The 14906-nt window shown below is 51.8% G+C and overlaps 1 protein-coding gene across 2 annotated transcripts in view; it reads right to left on the bottom strand.

Annotated features, from left to right (window-relative positions):
- The window catches only part of LOC116947254 (serine/threonine-protein kinase MARK1-like), a 29616-nt gene that overhangs the window by 11435 nt on the left and 3275 nt on the right, over positions 1-14906 (bottom strand). For both annotated transcript variants that reach the window (XM_032962774.2, XM_032962775.2), the window contains exons 2-7: positions 6016-6213; positions 5309-5362; positions 3840-3888; positions 3241-3306; positions 969-1039; positions 276-332 (exon numbers count right to left, since the gene is read on the bottom strand). In XM_032962774.2, coding sequence (XP_032818665.1) covers positions 276-332; positions 969-1039; positions 3241-3306; positions 3840-3888; positions 5309-5362; positions 6016-6213 — 495 coding nt within the window. The remainder of the gene's footprint in view (positions 1-275; positions 333-968; positions 1040-3240; positions 3307-3839; positions 3889-5308; positions 5363-6015; positions 6214-14906) is intronic.

The raw sequence follows: 14906 nt of genomic DNA, 5'->3' as shown, positions 1-14906 counted from the left end.
ATGATGTGTTCGCCCACACCACACAGCAGACCACACTTGACACCAGGCCACGCTACACTTTACACCAGACCACACTTTACATTAGGCCACACTTTACATTAGGCCACACTTTACATTAGGCCACACTTCACACCAGACCACACTTCACAGCAGGCCATACTTTAATTGTGCCCAGGTGTCCTCTACAAAGAGACAGCCAGGTCAGAAAGGAGGGCAAGATCGCCAACAGCGGTGTCTCCGTATACAATGTCACGACTACAACCCACACACTTTACCTTCAGATCTCTGTGCACGATGAGCTTCTGGTGGCAGTACTGCACCGCGGACACAATCTGAAACACACACACACACAGGCGGGCACGGTGTGTAGCTGTGGCCAGGCCTCCATACCACACGCACATCTTACTTGCCTGTAGGGAGGGTTACGGCTGGAATACTAAAAAGGTAAAGGTACAGCCCTTCCAGTTGCTTTATGATGCCAGCTGCCGGCGGAAGGGGCTTCCAGTAGAGGGAGCCCAATACGCAAGTGTGGCCTACTCTTCCACCCTGACCAGATGTCGTGGAAGAGGGGGGAGTATTCTTACCTAATCCCACCATCACACGTGCCTTGCTCATAGACTGACTTTGGCGTACCCATTTATAATGGTAATACTGAGTTTTATATCGCAGCATTTCCGCAACTGAATCCCACAACGCACGGAGGCGCACATGGAGCAAGGTGTTTTCAGCCGATCAACGAGCGTTTATAATACGTGGAAGGAAACCGGAGCACCCAGACAAAACCCCCGCGCGTGCGAGGGTGCAACACTCTACCCCATAGAGGTGGGACAGATGGAGATTGATGAACATGGGCAAGTGTGGGTTAAATAAACTTTACCCAATATTTAAACCACCGCGCCTGGAGATCAAATCAAACCGGCGTCCTCCGAGTGCGCTGAACCGTCATGACGCCTCGGCTAGAACGGTACCTGTCTGAATTTCGCCCGTGCCTCCTTTTCCTTCATCCGCCCGTGCGCAACCAGGTAATCGAACACCTCCCCTGCGGGGCACGCACAGGGCACAGCGCCGCGAGGACCATTAGCCGGCACGCGGAGGGGGCGGGCGGGCGGGGGAGAAGAGAGAACAAGCGATATCCACTACCAAACGGTCCTGCGCCAAGTCCCGAGTTAAGAGCCGGGGTGTGGGTTTCCGTAAAGACTTCCAAGTTAGAGGTCATCAACCAAAGTTCGGCGACCCTCTCACTATGAACGCGGTTCTGCGGCGTCCGCACCGGTGTTTGCAGTGTTTCACAACAGCAAGCGCCCAGCACTGTGTAATCACGGTGAAACGAGATCGCACACTGCTAAACAACAGGATGAGCGAGAAGGATCTTGTTTTTGGGATGCGAGCGAGAGATCGCTTGCTGGTGCCATGGGGGAAAGAGCAAGCGTGCGAGCGGGAAGGCGGACAGGTGGATGAGACAAGTGGTCGAGTGGATAAGCGATTGGGCAGGTGCATGGGCGATTGGGTTTGTGTGCGAGTGGGGCGAGCGAGCAGTTGAGCGGGCAATGAAGCGATATGAGAGAGTGGGTTCGTGGGTAAGTGAGCAACCTGGTGAGCAGTTGAGCAAGCTGGCAGGTGAGAGTGTGAGTGGTTGAGTGAGCGAACAAGTTGTTAAAAGCTGGTGAATGAGTGGTCAAATGGGCGAGTATGCGGCATTATGCATGAGCAAGCCGGTGGGCATGCGGGCAAGCGGCTGAGCAAGCAAGCGAATAGGCGAGTGGGCGAGTGAGCGTGTGGGTGAGTGGACGAGTGGAAAGGAGAGCGGCACTGTGAGCGAGTGAGTGAGCAAGCGGGCGAACGGGCAAGTGAGCAGACGGGTGGGCAGGCAGGCAATCGAGTTGACGGGCGAGCGAGCGTGCGTGCGGGTGGACCGGGACGGGGGGGGTCGGGTTCGAGTATCGATGTCGCCTCATCGATCGGGCCGGGCGCTCCGTGCTGCCCCCGGGGCCGTGTTCTCAAGGTCACGCCACGCGGACCGTGCGCCGCCCCCGTCGATTCGACGCACAAACTCTGCACTAAACCCTGATCGCACGTAGAGCGCACCACCCCGGCCCGTCTAACCCCCCCCACCCCCCAACCAATCATCATCATCATTATTATTATGTTTACGTGACATGCATTTACAACGGAATTTTGCTAACGGCCGCTTTAAGGATTCCACTCCAGTGGCTCGGAGAGGTAATCAATCTCAATGAGCGCTGCGGATTGCTGGAGCTGGCCCCCCCATACGGCCGGATGCAGCTCCTCCGCGGCGAGAGTGCACGGCATTAAATGGTGAGAGTGAGAGGGGGTGAGGAAAAGGAATCGTTTGGCGTTGCTCGCGCAAAGAGGCACAAAAAGTGCGTCGAGAAGCATGGGGGAGGTACACTGAAAGGCAGAAAGAGGAATACTTGAATGAGAAGACGTACGAGCGTTAAAGATGCAATGTTTACAGTTAAGGTAAAGTAAGTGTGGGGTGGGGGGTAGGCACACGTCATGGCTAGAAGAGACGATGGCAGGTGGTTGATACCAACTGGCGAGTGGCAGCCAAGCGAGTGACCGAGATTCACGTCCCCCACAGGGAGATGGAGCGATGAAATCAGTTTGTGTGCAGGTGCTATGCAGATTGCAATATCGCAAGATTGTGAGCAATGTCTGTGGCTTGGGAGGGACTCAATCCAGCAGCAAACTGATCATGGATGATGATGATGATGAAGTTGTTGGCAGCAGAGAAGGGCGTGTGGCTGTGAGCGCTAAGAGTGAGTGAATGAGCCAGCTGGAGGGAGGGCTTCCGCTCACTCAATGCATTCCTACTCGGACTCTTAAACCATTCAGCCATTCTAAGAGAGAGCCACCACAACTCAGGGTCTCCATCCGTTTCAGTAAGCGATTTACTTTTTGTCTTATTTTCAATGTGAATTTTTTTTTTGCTGTTAAATGGTCCCGTCGGGATCTGTTTTCAAGTTGCAATTGTGTTTTGTTGAACCAGGTGAGGACGCCATGCAATCTAACAACGTCCAAACACTCGGGGCACTACGACGTCACTTGGCACGCGCTCATTTTATCCCATAGGCCCACACTGGGGTTCAAATACGAGATGAAGGGCTCTGCGCGACGGTTACTGGTGGGGGCTGTGACTCGTGATTGGCTGCGGCGCCGCGTTTTGAGAGCGGTGGCGTTGCGCGCTGCGGTACCCTCCGCCGAGGGGCGGCTGCTCACCTCCGCTGGCGTACTCCATCACCAAGTACAACGTCTTCTCTGTCTCGATCACCTCGAATAACTTAACTGCGGAAGAGATGGTGGGGGAGCGGGGGGGGGGGTAACACGGGCGGCTCACGCCAGCTTCGTTCAAGCGCTGAAGGTGGCAACCACTTTCAACGGCCCTCTTCATAAACGTTTGTCACCGATAGGCGGCGCCTTTAAAGTGAGTCGGGGCTGGGACCCTCCCAACTAAGAGTTTTGAGACTCGGCGACGCTTTCCTGGATAAATGAATGGCATCGCACCTAGGGTATGCGGCCTACAAATAAAATTCAACATCTCGCGGTGGAGGAGAGCCTCAACCCATTTAGATGTCACAGCGGGCAAACGTCAATTTGCTTTCCGGAAACTGTGCTCATCGTCCAATGTCGTACGAGCTAAGTAACCGAGTGAGCTCACAACACCGCACCGCCCGTGAGCTCCTTTTACATCCCCCGTTGATTCCCCACCCACCCATCCCCCCCCATCCGCTGCTGATAATTAAAGCCGCTGCGTGCCGATCGTTTGCGGCGATCACGGGCTCCTGCATCCACATGCGCGTCTCCTCCCGCACACTCACCTATGTTGGGGTGGTTCAACACCTTCATTATCCTCACTTCCCTGAAAAGCTGAAAAGCAACACAGGGTTGGAAGTGAGTCGCGCACATCGCCGCAAGGGCAGCTTCTCACCCGGCATGCCGCGTGTGCCATTCGCGCCGTTCTCGTAGCGCATGGACGGATATTCTCATTGTGCAACGAAAGCGCACGGGCACTACGTTTCAAAGGCAAGCAGAGGCTGCAGTAGTTTCACAGCAGAGGGACGATGAGGCTGTGGTCTTTACCCAAATTCGGTCATTTGCAAGTAATTTTATTATTTGGCCAATTTGGACAATGAGTTGGGCACACATGGCCTACCCTTATTTTTAGTAAAGTCACGGGATATTTAACGTCCACTAATGCGGATAATGTGTATCTTACGGTTCACAACCGCAGTATTAACCAGGGCAGCCAGTGGCTTGAGTCGCAAACATCTGAAACGAGCGGTATACGCGTTACCGCTCGGCCACGTCACCGCACTGTCAATTCTCTACGCTCAATAATCAACGACCCGCTCGGCGTGTGGAGGGGCTCATCCAGCAGTGGATTGATGAAGGAGCCCGCATACGTACTTATGCAAAGCTGACGAGGGTGTCAGTGGTCACCCAATGGCACTCGGGCACAACAAGCTCCCGATCTCCCCCCACCCCCCACCACTGTCACCTAAAACTCCATAAATAGCAGTGATGCCCTCTGGCCAGCAGGTCCGATTCAAGATGAGTGAAAGCCATTAAATGGACATTAGGGACATCTGCGCACTTTAGCTAAAAGCACATGAGGGCACCGATTGCTTCTGGCATACGCAGAGCCCTGGGTGCTGGCGCGAGAGTGCGGGCCAGACTGCTGGGCACGTGCTGCAAGGAAAACGCCACAACTTCCTGTCGCGGTTTCGCCACGGTTCTGAACCTCAACACGCTCTCGAGGATTGGCACCAGCACAGGAAAGCGGCTCCACACGCTCGCGCAACAGAGCTGCAACGATTCGCCTCCTCGCTGGTTTCAGTCAATTGCCACGAATCAGGCTTCCGTGGCTGCATGGGTCACATGAACCAATTCTTTGCTCCGCATATCAATTGAAACACCATTGCAACTTAACAAGCAACATTCGATGCACGTTTCGCGAGACGAAGGATCGATAGCTCTTGGATGCTTGTTCGGGTTGTACCGTGCGTTGTTCAGCACGATATCCGACGTTGCGGTCCCACCGCACGGAGCCTGGACAGGGCCTGTGCGCGGCAATCGGACATCGTGCCAAACGACACGCAGTACAACGGGAGCGCACGTCAAAGGGCTGCCAGAGCCGCACCAACCGCGAGAACCCACGCGGCGGTGGTGTTAAGGATCGATGTTAATCGATGGATCGGTGAATCGCTGCAGCGCTAACGCGCGAGCAATCTCAGGCGACCGCACACCAGCCACTCTTGCGTCGACAGAAAAAACCCGAGGCTCTCACCTTTTGTAAACTCGACGGGTTCAGCTGCGTTTTGTCAATAATCTTAATGGCAACCTGCGCGTTCACAACAAAAAAAAAACAAACAAACACGACCACAGTTGACGCAATGCATGGCCCACATGGAGGAATGAGTGTGCGAGTGAGCGAGCGAGCACGAGTGATCGAGTGTATGTTGGCTAAAGCGCGATCTGGAGAGCGAGTGAATGACGAGTGAGCGAGTGAATGGCCTAGCTTATGAGTAAGCAAGTCTGTGAGTAAACCAGCATGTGAGCTATTGATTGAACAAGCTACCGTGTTTGAGTGTGTACGAGAGATCAAGCAAGTCGACGAGCGATTGTGTGTGCGAGCGAGCGAGTAAACGAGCGAGTGCGTACTCTTTGGTTCTTTCGGGAAAGACACGTAGGAATAAAATAAATCACGACGTTTCGGGCGCAACACAAGCGTCCGTCATCAGGTGTTGCGCCCGAAACGTCGTGATTTCTTTTATTTTATACCTACGTTACTTTACCAAAAGAACCAAAGAGTACGGATTCCTGCAGTCGCGAAAGCTTCAAGTCAAGATTGAGCGAGTGCGTGTGTGAGTGAGCGAGCGAACGACTGAGTGAATGTGAGTGAACGAGTTTCAGTGGGAGAGAGCGACTGCACGAGTGAGTAAACGAGCGAGCGAGTGCGTGTGTGCGAGTGAGTGAGAGAGTGAGCGTGCCCACCTCGCGGCCTGTCAGCACATGGCGTGCCAGCTTGACCTTGGCGAAGTTGCCCTTGCCAATGGTCTTGAGGAGGCGGTAGTTCCCCACGTGCGGGATCTCGTCGGCCACGGAGGAGCGGCACCGTGGCACGCCGGCCCGCACGCTCGGCTTGGCTGCGCCGACGGGCTCCAACCGCACATCGCCCGTGCCGCCGCAGTTCTGTCCAGGGGCGGGGGGAACACGGCAAGTGCGGTCACGGCGGCATTATTTACCACGACATGGCTCAATATGCCACAGGAACAGGAGTAAAAAAATAAATCAAGATGCCATCTTGGCCAAACCCATAGATGTGACGACCACCACCTCTTGCCAACGCTTTTCACTCCGCCAGACCCCGCAGCTGCTGCACTATGAACGTAGGAATGCCACAATCTGCCCAGACACATTCATTTTCATTGGCAGTTTTGTTAGCGCAGCTTCCAAAAACATCGAGAGCTTCCTTCAGATGCTGGCGGAAAGGTGTACTTCGGCCAATATTCAGTTTAAAAAAACTGTGCAAGAGAATTACCTATCGCCTACCCGCACACCAGGCATCACGGATCATGCGTGGCAGAGGGAACAGTTCGCTTAAACTCATTACAATCACGGCAGCAAGTGAGATGACGGTCAGCACAACGCGCCACTCTGACGACGGCAGTGTTCCCCAATTAGATGGTCGTAGAGATCACACCGGAACGTTCGGAAGATCACGCTATGCAAAGTTGGAGATGACGATGAGATGGTTTGAAAGTCAAATCAAGGAGACCTTGAAACTGAAGTGCTATATTTTGGAAGTAACCCTGAGGTCATTTGGAGGCCATACGAAGATGGTAAGGAAGTTGAAATGAGCTGGTTTTAAGATAAAAAAAATCTGTGAGTCACACACCAAGTTGTTCCAGAGGCCATACCGAGGTCAAAGTGATATTGTCTGGAGGCCACATCGATACTGTCTGAGGTCAATGTCAAGAAGATCTGGAGGTTAAACTGAGTAGGTCTGGAGGTCACATTGAGGTGGTTTGGAGCTTAATCAAAAATCATCTGGGGGCGGCCATAACGATACCAACTGGAGGTCATACTATGATAAGCTGCAGGCCACAAAGAGAGTCAGGTCATCACACAGTCACTTCCATCAGACCTTCAGGAGAAGGTTGTGAGCGGACTATTTTTACTGGGCCTTTGTTAACCCCCACGCATACATTTACCTGACAGCTCTGTGACCATTCAGGACAGACAAGGGCACAAACCGGGCTCCCAAATACAGAATTCCAAACACAAGAATAACACTGGCCGGTGAAAATAGAACTCGTGGACGCTCGGCTGCCAGATTGATGTCCAGCACCCAGCGGACGCAGCCCGTTGCATCACGCAGGCGTATACTGCGCTCTTCCCTTTGTGAGGCTGCTTTTGTTTGGCTCCGCAAGCCACAAGTGCTGCTATTTATTCCCAAGAATCCGGAGAACGCCACTCGCCCCGGACACAGGATGGCCGCTTGCCGCTAAAAACCACTCAATGGCGCGGACGCTCCGGCGGTACAGCACGCCGCACAGTGTCCAGCACGATCATTACGCTCTCTCCACTACCGAGCATTTCCAAGGGCTGTAGGCAACGTCGTCAACAACCGCAGCGTTGTCCCCCCTCTCTCTTGTACACACGACACTGCGCTCCACACGAATTTACTTTCCACAAGTGGACTCCTCTTTCCCTTTTTCAGCGGGTCTTGGAATAAAACACTGCGACGGGAATTGTTCAATGGCGGTATCTTTCTAAAACCCCTCTCCTGTGCGGAGTATTTCTTTGCCGTGATCGCCATGACTGGAATGGACGGAACTTTTTTTTACTAATTTAGTTTTCCCCCCGTGGAGTAGCGCGTTACTGTACCATAGTCACTAGAAACTCTGTGCAAATGTTGAATGATTCACCAACGCTCCAACAACGATTCGATATAGCTGAAGTGATTCCAGTTTGCAATTTGATTCTGGAATTGGTACATTTCCGTAATTTTTTCCATACTGTTTGCATTGTTGCAAACAAACATTTAAGTTTTTTTGGTTTTAGTTCTGTGCCAATAGACAAAAATAATATCAGATTTTAAAATGCAAATAGTCTGCAAGATTTGGAAACAATCAAATAGTTACACGCAAAAGTCAATGTATGCATCATGAGCATACAAGTTAGTTTTGATTGATGGATCATGACATCGATGCATCACTACGTGCCTAGCAACACACTCATAACTTGACCTCAACAGGAGCACCAACATCGGACCCCCCCCGGCACACCTCTCGTTATTTTGAACTCCGCTGCAGGCGCAAAGTTCGCTCCGGTCATCCCAGCAGCCGCATCAGAAAATAGCGACGCGCGCGGCAAAACACCGGCAAGCACCGCTCACAACAACTTTCCGGCCCGACCCCTCGCCACTAACCCCGACCGCTTCCTGTGCCCAATCCTTATCAATCACCGGCCACGTGTGAACGAGCGGCTGGGCCTACCTCCCGAGCGAACCGCACAGCCCCAGCCATGGGCGGTGCCGGGAGAATGGCCAAAAAAATCGTCGAGGGCCACTTTAAGGCGCGTCGAGGGCCAATGCGTGCGGGCCTCTCGAGCTCCTCCGACTGTGTCACCACGTTTCCCGACCACGCGCTTGCGCTCAACGGTTCAGCTTCTTTGTTGTTGTCGTCGTCGTCTTTAGTCCCAACATTGTATTATATATTCCAACTACGCCAGCGGTTGCGCGTCACGTGACGTAGAATCCATGGGGAAATCGTGCAGAGCAGAATGGTAGCGCGGGGGATTCTTCACGGTGCTTCCTCGTTCCATCCCAAGCGTTGAGATGCCAGCGCACCGCGCAAGTCTCCGGTGCGAGGGCGATTCTAATGTTCATCGTTGTCGTCAACCATGTACAGTCCACTGCTGGACGAAGGCCTCCCCCAAGCCACTGCGCGCCACTTCTCACAACCCTGCCAATGTGATAATCCACCTAGCACCCAGGTGGGCCTGGTACATTGGCACGTTTGGCAAGTGTTTTTCACGAGTGGGAGGAAACCAGCGTAGCCTGAGGAAAGCCACAGGGAGATGACGCTACGAGGTCCACACAGGTGCGTTCATGCACCCACTTGCTGTGATGACACCTGGGTGCTCGTGGACCCATCCGTGCGGTGCTGGGTTTTCTCCGTGGACTCCCGTTTCCTCCCACATGAAGCTAAATACTCATTCCTGGAATTGACATCTCAAATAAGCAGGACCCTCCTGTAGACGAAGTTATGCCGTCTAGATAATTGGTATTAATATCCAGAATGATGCTGTCACCGACAATGATGATGACAGTGAATAGTATTGACCATGGCAATGCATACCACAGCAGAAATAATGGTCATGATGAAGATGGCAGTGGTAGGACCTTCCTGAAATGGATCTGAGACTCTGTGGCTTTGTTGGGTAGATTAATGGCATCAGCATCGCTCCGACTGTGAACATCCCAGATAAGCTCCTGGTTTCTTCAGTCGGACGTCGCGACGTCGCACCGCACAACACACGGTACGGCATGAAAACACATCGGAGAGGGCCGTTTGTCTTGACGTCCACATCCCAGCATCCATTCCCGTGCGCCACCGGCGAAGGCCGCCAACCCGGTACTGGCAGGCGCCGGCAGGCAGCTACAAAGCCCGCAATCTGCGTGTTCTATTAATACGGTACACGTCGTTCTAAATGTGGCACTTCCTGTGGGGCGCCGGGCGCCTGCCATTACCCATGATTAACCCGAGGTTACCAAGCAGTGTCGCCTACGCGGTCGGGGTGGGTGGGGGTTTGGTGGAGGTTCTGGTGACACCATGCACACGCCAGAGACTCTGCGACCGAAACCAATTATCGGCACAACCGCCGCTCTGCCCATCATGAGCACCCCCCCCCCTCACTTCGTGTGTCCCCGCCTGGCCCCCCACCTCCGGCAGCGGAAAGTGACGAGGCAGTACCGGCCGCGATGGTTATTTCCCATCCCTGGATACTCAGCGTGCCGTGATTCACCACCAATAGAGAAACGCGATTGATTAAATCCTTGTGAATCAAAGTCGCAATTCGATTTGATTTAGGAATCGGTCGTTATTTCTGTGTTGTTTTTACGTCTCAATTGTACAGGTTTGGTCAAGCCAGGGCAGATCCGCATTTTCGGACGTACATTTCAGACATATTACAGATGGGATAAAGTATGTCAATCAATTAGAACTAATTCACAGGTAGTTCTAGCGTGTTCCAGCTAGTTAAGGCTAGGGGAAGGATTAGTACTTGGTTGGGTAGTTGGTTAGGGTTAGCGGTAAGTGTACACTTTGATTAAGTCGTGTATTCTACCACTTGACAAATTCCCACTCCGCCCCCTCCCCCCCACCCCCCCATTACAAAATAACAGCGTCTTCACTTATTGATTACCGTACAGTTCTGGTATTTACGATGCCAGGGAACGCTGCCCACCGCCTGCCACAACCATTCTCACTGCTGCCACTGCCCAACGCCACCCCAAGCTCACCCTGTCATCGCCGCCTCTCCTACAGTGAGGGAAAAAAGTATTTGATAGCCTGCTGATTTTGTACGTTTGCCCACTGACAAAGAAATGATCAGTCTATCATTTTAATGGTAGGTTTATTTGAACAGTGAGAGAATAACAACAAAATCCAGAAAAACGCATGTCGAAAATGTTATAAATTGATTTGCATTTTAATGAGGGAAATAAGTATTTGACCCCCTCTCAATCAGAAAGATTTCTGGCTGCCAGGTGTCTTTTATACAGGTAACGAGCTGAGATTAGGAGCCCACTCTTAAAGGGAGTGCTCCTAATCTCAGCTTGTTACCTGTATAAAAGACACCTGTCCACAGAAGCAATCAATCAATCAATCATATTCCAAACTCTCCACCATGGCCAAGACCAAAGAGCTCTCCAAGGATGTCAGGGACAAGATTGTAGACCTACACAAGGCTGCAATGGGCTACAAGACCATTGCCAAGCAGCTTGGTGAGAAGGTGACAACAGTTGGTGCGATTATTCGCAAATGGAAGAAACACAAAAGAACTGTCAATCTCCCTCGGCCTGGGGCTCCATGCAAGATCTCACCTCGTGGAGTCGCAATGATCATGGGAACGGTGAGGAATCAGCCCAGAACTACACGGGAGGATCTTGTCAATGATCTCAAGGTAGCTGGGACCATAGTCACCAAGAAAACAACTGGTAACACACTACGCCGTGAAGGACTGTGTTGTGGTCAGATGGGACCAAAATGGAGCTCTTTGGCATCAACTCAACTCGCCGTGTTTGGAGGAGGAATGCTGCCTATGACCCCAAGAACACCATCCCCACCGTCAAACATGGAGGTGGAAACATTATGCTTTGGGGGTGTTTTTCTGCTAAGGGGACAGGACAACTCCACCGCATCAAAGGGATCATAGGCAGCATTCCTTCTCCTCCAAACACGGCGAGTTGAGTTGATGCCAAAGAGCTCCATTTTGGTCTCACCTAACCACAACACTTTTACCCAGTTGTCCTCTAAATCATTCAGATGTTCATTGGCAAACTTCAGACGGGCATGTATATGTGCTTTCTTGAGCAGGGGGACCTTGCGGGTGCTGCAGGATTTCAGTCCTTCACGGCGTAGTGTGTTACCAATTGTTTTCTTGGTGACTATGGTCTCAGCTGCCTTGAGATCATTGACAAGATCCTCCCGTGTAGTTCTGGACTGATTCCTCACCGTTCTCATGATCATTGCAACTCCACGAGGTGAGATCTTGAATGGAGCCACAGGCCGAGCGAGATTGACAGTTAGTTTGTGTTTCTTCCATTTGCGAATAATCGCACCAACTGTTGTCACCTTCTCACCAAGCTGCTTGGCAATGGTCTTGTAGCCCATTCCAGCCTTGTGTAAGTCTACAATCTTGTCCCTGACATCCTTGGAGAGCTCTTTGGTCTTGGCCATGGTGGAGAGTTTGGAATATGATTGATTGCGTCTGTGGACAAGTGTATTTTATACAGGTAACAAGCTGAGATTAGGAGCACTCCCTTTAAGAGTGTGCTCCTAATCTCAGCTCGTTACCTGTATAAAAGACACCTGGGAGCCAGAAATCTTTCTGATTGAGAGGGGGTCAAATACTTATTTCCCTCATTAAAATGCAAATCAATTTATAACATTTTTGACATGCGTTTTTCTGGATTTTGTTGTTGTTATTCTGTCTCTCACTGATCAAATAAACCTACCATTAAAATGATAGACTGATCATTTCTTTGTCAGTGGGCAAACGTACAAAATCAGCAGGGGATCAAATACTTTTTCCCTCACTGTACACTCAAATCTTGGGCGAGAACCTCCTTCCCTCGGCCAGGGCATTGAAAATGGGTGGTGGATGGGTATTCCATCATGACAATGACCCAAAACACACGGCCAAGGCAACAAAGGAGTGGCTCAAGAAGAAGCACATTACGGTCCTGGAGTGGCCTAGACAGTCTCCAGACCTTAATCCCATATAAAATCTGTGGAGGGAGCTGAAGGTTCGAGTTGCCAAACGTCAGCCTCGAAACCTTAATGACTTGGAGAAGATCTGCAAAGAGAAGTGAGACAAAATCCCTCCTGAGATGTGTGCAAACCTGGTGGCCAACTACAAGAAACGTCTGACCTCTGTGATTGCCAACAAGGGTTTTGCCACCAAGTACTAAGTCATGTTTTGCAGAGGGGTCAAATACTTATTTCCCTCATTAAAATGCAAATCAACTTATAACATTTTTCACATGTTCAAATAAACCTACCATTAAAATGATAGACTGATCATTTCTTTGTCAGTGGGCAAACGTACACAATCAGCAGCGGATCAAATACTTTTTTCCCTCACTGTACCTCCTCAGCACCATCATCAGCATCACCACCGTCCTGCACCAGATGCCTCCGGCACACTCTCCAGCCCGCCCGCACCCCTCTCGCACGCTAAGCGACCATCATGCGCACAGATAGAGATTTTATTTTATTAAAACAGCTCCTCCGAGCAGCTCGGCCATAATCATCCTGCCGAGTACAGTTACGCTCATAGACTCGGGGCTTCTCATCGTTCTAGCTCCTAGAAAGCGCGAAGGGTTTTCCTGCAGGTTCAGCGCTGTGGTCTGTGGACGTCATACATTGCCTTCGGGATAGGGGGTTAAATTCAGCTGGGCTCCTCTCCGGGACGGCGGTCCAGAAAAATATTTTTTCGCAACTGGCACAACACCTCCAGTATACGTCTCGCTCTGGCTGCTTGTCACCTGTCACCTGTCACCCCGATCTATCAGCAATCCAGAATATATTTTTTTGTGCCCGGCACACCACATCAAATATCCCTCCAGCTATGCTTGCGGCTACTAGTCACATGCTACCTACTCCGTTCCAGCAACGACCCAGAAAATATTCAGTGAGGAACCGAACCCTGCGTCTGAATGAATGAACTTTGCTGTGCGACGATCCCACCACCAAAAATCCCGAGAATGCCCAGCTGTTGCTGAATCAGCGCTCATAATAAAAAAAAGCAAAAGGAGCTCCGATTGCATGCCAACTCGTGCCCCCGCATTGAAATTGTCGTTAAATTCACGCTATCGGAATAATCACAGCGCGGAACACAACGTGTACCGCGAGGCTTCATGCCGGAACGGCAAATGCCCGGGGCAGTGTTTAATTAGTGACTGACACTCAACCCTGCTGCTCATCAACTACCCCCCCACCCCCGCACCGCCTCCCCTGCCGCCCTCCCCTGCCCCCCCTCCCGCTTCAGTGAGTTACCACTTGGGGGATTTGTGTCGCATGGGACTCATCACTCACACAACCACATCCCACAAGGAGTGACGATATCTGTTTCCGGCTTGCAGATGGAGCCACACACACACACACGGGCCAGGTCCACAGTGCGGTGCGCTAACCACTGCGCCAAAAGTCCCATCACTGCAGGGATGTTGGCCGATCGCAAATAAAATTCAAAGTGAGTTGCAGCTGCTTAAATCAGCATTGAGGCAGTGCTCATCTCCTGTTTACAGCCCTGGACCAGTCGTGGAAATTCCACATTCCTATGTTGGGGGGGGGGGGGGGGGCAGTTGTCCATAGGAAAACCGCCGTTGACTTCCCCGCAAAGCAATACTCGTTAAAAAAAACCCTGAAGGGATGATAGGCTGAGTCAACCATCAACCAGGATTTAATCGCAACCCTCCAATTACGTGTCGCTCGCTGTACCACTCAGCCATCTGGGCAATTGCATGCATACCTTGCAACGTATACGCGTACGCAAATGTAGTACAGGTGCAAGCAATGCACCGATTAATCGATTAAGATCGATTTTAAGCTCACGAAGCACCCATGAAATCGTGGATGCTGCTGCTGCATTTATGCCCAGAAATGCACCTGTCTCACGTCGGCGTGTGCTCCGCTTTGCCGATTTACTGCGGAAGGGAAGTTAATCTAGAGTCCAGACGTCGCCATAAACAAGCCACCACTGCCTATTTATTACAGGGTAAACGCGTTTAGCATTGACGGCGGCAAAGAAATGATCAACGGTCAAGGTGACGCTAATGACGGCCTTCACTGACAGCGCCGCTCCTCCCTACAGCGCGCGTCATCCGCGGATTCTACTTTAGAGCCCAACTCGCGCGTCAAGGAACGTTCCTTTGAGTGGGGTTTCGGGGTGAAATTGTGCTAATGTCTGTGTCACCGACGATGGGCTGACTTGCTTAATTCGTGCGCTATTTAGTCGATGCGAAGACAAGCCGTGGATCCGACCCTTAATGCTGATGGCCACCACGGCAGTAATGAGTGGGGCGGCACAGACGGCGAAACCCATGTTTAATTCCGACAACTGCCCAGGTCTACTCTGCAGGTGAGGGTGCAGCC

Source organism: Petromyzon marinus, chromosome 29 (genome assembly GCF_048934315.1).
Source record: "Petromyzon marinus isolate PM22_M1 ecotype Great Lakes invasive population chromosome 29, UKy_Petmar_22M1.pri1.0, whole genome shotgun sequence".
NCBI lineage: Eukaryota > Metazoa > Chordata > Hyperoartia > Petromyzontiformes > Petromyzontidae > Petromyzon > Petromyzon marinus.
Note: the sequence above shows the minus strand (reverse complement) of the source record. Positions and strands in the feature narration are given on the sequence as shown.